General features: G+C 45.2%; 1 protein-coding gene across 1 annotated transcript; it reads right to left on the bottom strand.

Annotated features, from left to right (window-relative positions):
* Positions 1 to 436: 436 nt before the first annotated feature.
* On the bottom strand, positions 437 to 4,888 carry GRPEL1 (GrpE like 1, mitochondrial). The gene is made up of 4 exons (XM_081206646.1): positions 4,743 to 4,888; positions 3,643 to 3,808; positions 2,210 to 2,291; positions 437 to 1,159 (listed from the first exon to the last, which is right to left on the bottom strand). Exons 1-4 carry the CDS (start codon positions 4,847 to 4,849, stop codon positions 813 to 815), a joined length of 702 nt encoding a protein of 233 aa, XP_081062772.1. The 5' UTR covers positions 4,850 to 4,888; the 3' UTR covers positions 437 to 812.
* Between the last annotated feature and the right edge of the window lie 646 nt (positions 4,889 to 5,534).

Here is a 5,534-nt window from a genome sequence, read left to right as displayed (position 1 = left end):
CAAAATCCCTAACAAGCTGTTCCCAATGTATCATAGAGAATTCAGAAGATGAAGTGCTCATATTTTATGTTGGTCAACTGCCTCAGACCTCCCATGCACTCTTCTATGTGCCGGAGGACTTCGATGAAGCAGGCAGGGAATGGCAGGTATTAAAAAATTCTGGTTTCAATGAAAACTAGCTGATGTCTGTGAACTCTTAAAACACTTAATTTGGTTGTGTGTCTGCAAGCAGTTACTAAATGAACTTGCTATTCTTTTCTTTGTAATAGTCTCACTACATCTCTAGATCAATTGTCATTTCAAGGTCGTGCAATGTGATTCAATACTAAACTAAGTCTAGAAAAGGCTAACAGCACTTATACCAAATACTTGTGTTATGTGACATACAGTTTGATGCTTTCCATGGGAACAGAAGCTATTTAAGTTAGTACTAGGCTGGTGTCCAACTCTGTATTCATAAAAGAATAAGCAAAAATGCTAATTTGTACACAGAACACGACACTGAAAAGATCAGATTTTCATTCTGAACAATCTACATTGCATTATTGTTACTAAATTGCCTAATTACAATGCAGAATACCTTTCATTAATCACCATAATATTATTCACGGGACACAGATGACTCATGCTTGCAATTCATACCACTCACTTTGCATTCCCCACCACATTATTGGTATTCATTTTAAAAACACATTTCCACATTGCTTCACTGGTATTAAAGCTTCTTCCACCATTTAGTTTAGCCTCCCACACTGTTTAGTGAGTCTTTATCTGGGCATCTATTGGTTCTGTGGCACTCTAAGATTAGACTGCTAAGGTTCCTTTACAACACCTACTAAAGCCGGCCTCAAAGTGCGGCCATGCAACTTGTAGCCCACCTTGGACACTAAAGCCACAGTGCCAGGCTCCTTCCCTTCCATGGGAACGTGGAATAAGGCTTCGTGCTCATAGGGATCAAACTTGGCTCCAAGAGGATTCAGTTTCATCAAGCCATGTTTGGTGAACACTTTCTGTATTTGAACCTCAGTCATGACAAGACCTTCGTAAAGGTTTTTGAGATGTGGATTTTCATCCTTGAGTTCTTCTCTGGGAACACTCTCAGTTGCTTTTTCCAGAACATCAGCAACTTCCAGCAAATCTTTGCAGAAACTCTGAATTCCTAAAACAGGAAAAGCAAATAAAATTTCAGATAATCCTTAAAGATGCATCAACATTTCATCAGACAATGAAAGGAACCATTAATTTTATATTTTCTTCCAGGATTCAAAGCTTAGGCATGTATATGGTTAAAGATACATTATCAAGTATTACCAATACCAAAAATGACGTGCGACTGAATCTCCATTAAATTCAGATTTACCCTTATGTTAATGAAAATATATTTGGATACATTTTTAGAATTGGGGGCATAAAACTTATAGCTAGAAAATTATAAGTAACTTAACTCTTTTCACAACCACCCTCAAGCCTAAGTTTTAATAAGGTACCAGTGTATATGATAAACGTGCATTTTTTCTGTTCTGTACAATGACCCAATGTCATCTCTTGAAAATTTAACTGAAAGGGGTATTTGGCAAAGCAGTAAGCAATTCAAGCTGCAAAAACCTCCACCTTGTGGAATTCTTTTTCCTATAGTCAAGATCAGTGGTGAATTTCCAGCCTGGCATCCCTATTATGGCTCAGCAGAGGTCCTAATTTTGCATCTAAGGCCAGCTTCCCAAGTCACACACACCTGACATATATGACTCTGGAGTAGTGTGGGAGAAGTGAAACTGCAGTTTACCTGTGTGCTGTGAAGTATGCCTTCAAATCACCCGGGCAATGGAAGCAGGGTTTCCAGGTGCCACCAATCAACTGATCATCAGCACCTGCAAACCCAAGCCTTTGCCTGCACTGTTTTTGACTTCAGACCACATGTGCAAAAGGAAATGCTTTACCTGGTGTCATGATGATGTCACATTGATCACAAAAACGGCCCACAGGGGTTCTTGCTCTCACTTGTATATTTTCTCTCATGCTTACTAACCAAACAAGAATCATGTTCACGGATTCAAAGTACCAGCTGAAAAAGTATGTATCTAGATCTCTTGAAGCAGCACAGCATATGAGCTGAGTGGAAGTTCCATTTTGGAATTTCCAAGCTTAAGTTTTTGTTTATGTTTAATGTGGTGTTCTAGTGCTAGTAACAACAAATATAGCCTATACCTACCATATAACTTTGCTTCTTCTACCAATTTCTGAGTTCTTTGTCGTAGATTTTCTGCATCTGCCAGGGCACGTTTATACTTGTCCTGGACAAGGGGGAAAATAAACAGTGGAAATGTAAAACCAATTGCCTATGTAAAAAACTCCCAGGATATGGAGGCACAGAATGAATGAGTCCACCAAACACACCATCCTAACTGTGCTCCTGGATCAAAAGAGCTGTCTTTTCCTCCAAATGATACATTGAATTTGTGATGTGTCAGGTTTTTAATAGAACTTTATAAATGTTGTGACCCACAAGTGAGGGGATAATGGTTAAAAGCAAGACAGAAATATAAAGGGAGAGATATTACAGTGGTGCCCCGCAAGACGAATGCCTCGCAAGACGAAAAACTCTCTAGACGAAAGGGTTTTTTGGTTTTGCGTTGCTTCGCTAGACGAATTTCCCTATGGGCTTGCTTCGCAAGACGAAAACGTCTTGCGCTTTTTTTTTAAAGCCGCTTGAAGAGGCGCAGTTGCGACGGACCGTGCTTCGCAAGACGAAAAACATCGCAAGACGAAAAGACTCGCGGAACGAATTCTTTTCGTCTTGCGAGGCACCACTGTACTTCAGCCATTTGCTATGCTGTTAAATCCTACAATTATCTGGCAATATTAAGAGCAACATCAGCAAACCATGAGACACTCCTATTTTTGTGGCACCAGGGTCCTATTCCTCTTTTTTATTAACTAGATACATGGCAAAATCCTAACCATTCCCTTTTTAGACAAAGATGAAATCCAACTTTAGTTCACCAGTGGGGGGAAATTAATGACATGTACAGAGCTCAGGTAGTCTCAAGACATTTCAGTTACCGTATTTTTCGCACCATAGGACGCACCGGACAATAGGACGCACTTTGTTTTAGAGGGGGGAGAACAAGAAAAAAAAAATTCTCCCCCTCTCTGCCCAGCGCCCCTTCAGTGAAGCGGCAGGAGGCGCTGCACAGAGAGGGGGAGAACTTTCCCCCTCTTGTTTTCCCGCTCTAAAACAAGGTGCCGTTTAAGGTGCGTTCAGGCGGCTACCTTGGAAGCCTGGAGAGCGAGAGGGGTCGGTGTGCACTGACCCCTCTCGCTCTCCAGGCTTCAGGTTCCTTTCGACCTGTTCTTTGGGGCTGGCGGGGGGGGGGGGAGCCCACCACCAGCCCCAAAGAGCAGGTCAGGGAGCAGCGGAAAGGCGCAGCGGAGAGGCTCCTGCCATAGCCGCGCGTCACCTCTCCAGCCGGGAGAGAGTCGCGGGGGGCTGCTTTAGCCCCGCGCGCGCTCTCCCGGCTGGGGAGGTGACGCGCTGCTATAGAGGCTCCTGCCATAGCTGCGTGTCACCTCTCCAGCTGGGAGAGGGTCGCGGGGGGCTGCTTTTGAGGGCTGTACAAATATATAAACCAAAAGGAGTCTTACAGTGATTTCTTTTAATTGTTCTTCTAGTTTGGCCTTTTCCTCTATTAACATCTTTTCAGCAGAGCCAGTAACAGATTTTTGTTCATGTTGAGTCTGGTTTGGCTCTTCTTCCAAGTTTGGTCCAGTGCCTTTCTCCTGTGTCGCTATGCAAAGCAGCTGAGAAGTCCTGAAACAATATCAGGTTCAGTAAAACTCAAAGCAACTTTTTAAGACTGAGTACAAGAGGCCACCAGCACATTGCCACCTCTTATCCCCAAATCTTCTCTGAAAATTTATTATATTTATATACCACCCTTCATCCAAAGATCTCAGGGCAGTTCACAAGATAAAAATAGAAGATAAAATACAGGATGAGAGACTTATACTGTCCCTCCTTTATGTTTTACCTGGGGTTGGTGAGCTCTGCTCTAAAGTATCAGCATATTTAAGTGAACCAATACCCTCTATTGCCCACGTTGGTTTCAAAAACGTCCCGTTGGCACGTGCAAGGGAGACAATCCCTGCTCAAAAGGAATCAAGTCATTTGCTATTAAGGTGGATCGGGTATTGGAAAGCTTTTTAATACTGCCCCAAGCACCGGCCAAAGGTGAATCTGAAAGGATTCAACTGTCTAAAGAAAAAAAGAGAGAAAAGGTTGGGGGGCGGCGGCGGTAAATAGCAGCCATTCGCCCCGTCCACGCAGAGAAACTAAACCGGGAAAGATACCTCCTCCCGGAGTAAGACAGGCTGCGTGACGTAATGGGGTAGGATCTGAGCGAGACCACGGTTCAAATTCCGCCCCTGGGCTGGTGAAGCTCCCTGGGGGTGACCTTGGGGGCCAGGAGCTGCCTCCTCTCTGCCCAGCCTGCCTCACAGGGCGGTTGTGGAGCGGGGGGGGGGGCGGGGAGAGAACTACCTGAAGTCGCTTGGAGGGAAGCGAGGGATTAAATGCGACGAACGGGAAATATGTAAAATAAATAAAAGCAGATTCCGGGACGGGGGGGGGGGATGCGGGGGGACCGTCGGGCTGCGGGCCCGGCTTCCCGCCTCGTCGCCTCAGGCACGCGGAGCCCTCCCGGCCCTTCCCCCAGGGCGAAGTCCCGCCGCCTTTGCCGGCTTACCGCTGCGGGTGCTGTGGGACGAGAAAGGCGCCTCGGCCCGGCAACGCCGACAGCCCCGCCAGCCGCCACACGGACCGCACGGCTCTCACCGCCGCCGCCGCCGCCATGTTGCCGCTCGGCCTCCTCCCCCACCCCAAACGCACCAACGGAAACCGCCGCCGCCCAATCAGCAGGCAGGTCGAGCGGGCCGATTGGGCCATGTAACCAATCAGCGACGACCTCAGCTGCCGGACCTAAAATTGTACTATGAGGCAGCAGCGTTTTGCTGGCTGAAAGAATGGATGCTCCTCGAGAATACAGACATCTTGGATCTGGAAGGCTTCAATAATGCTTTTGGTTGGCATGCATATCTTTGGTATGACAAGGTTAACAGTACCTTTAAAAATCACATTGTTAGAAAAGCATTATTTAATGTCTGGATAAGATACAAAGACTTATTGGAAAATAAAACCCCTAGATGGGTGTCACCAGTGGAGGCTAAAGCAGTGAAGAAACTCAATATGGAGGTCGGATGGCCGAAGTATTGGGAAATTTTAGAACAGGATGGAGACAAGGTTAAACTACAAAGTCAGGAGAAATTGAAGCACAAAGTAGAAAATTGGTTTCAATATCGCCAAATAATGGAAATTTTTAAACAGGATAGGAAAATCGGTTTCCAAGTGGAGAAATCAAAACTAGAGACCGAATTGTTAGAACCCAATACTAAGAATCTATCTAGAATGTATAACTTGCTGTTGAAATGGAACACACAGGATGAAACAGTTAAATCTGCTATGATTAAGTGGGCGCAGG

Source organism: Podarcis bocagei, assembly GCF_964188305.1.
Source record: "Podarcis bocagei genome assembly, chromosome: 8".
Classification (NCBI taxonomy): Eukaryota; Metazoa; Chordata; class Lepidosauria; order Squamata; family Lacertidae; genus Podarcis; species Podarcis bocagei.
The sequence above is the reverse complement of the archived record's forward strand: the minus strand, read 5'-3'. Positions and strand labels throughout refer to the sequence as shown.

Coding starts and splice junctions, on each gene's coding strand:
- GRPEL1 (XM_081206646.1), bottom strand. CDS start 4,849: ATGGCGGCGGCGGCGGCGGTGAGAGCCGTGCGGTCCGTGTGGCGGCTG. Junction 2,292..3,642: donor AACAATTAAAAGAAATCACT/GTAAGACTCCTT, acceptor CCCCTTGTCCAG/GACAAGTATAAACGTGCCCT. Junction 1,160..2,209: donor AGAAGAAGCAAAGTTATATG/GTAGGTATAGGC, acceptor TTCCTGTTTTAG/GAATTCAGAGTTTCTGCAAA.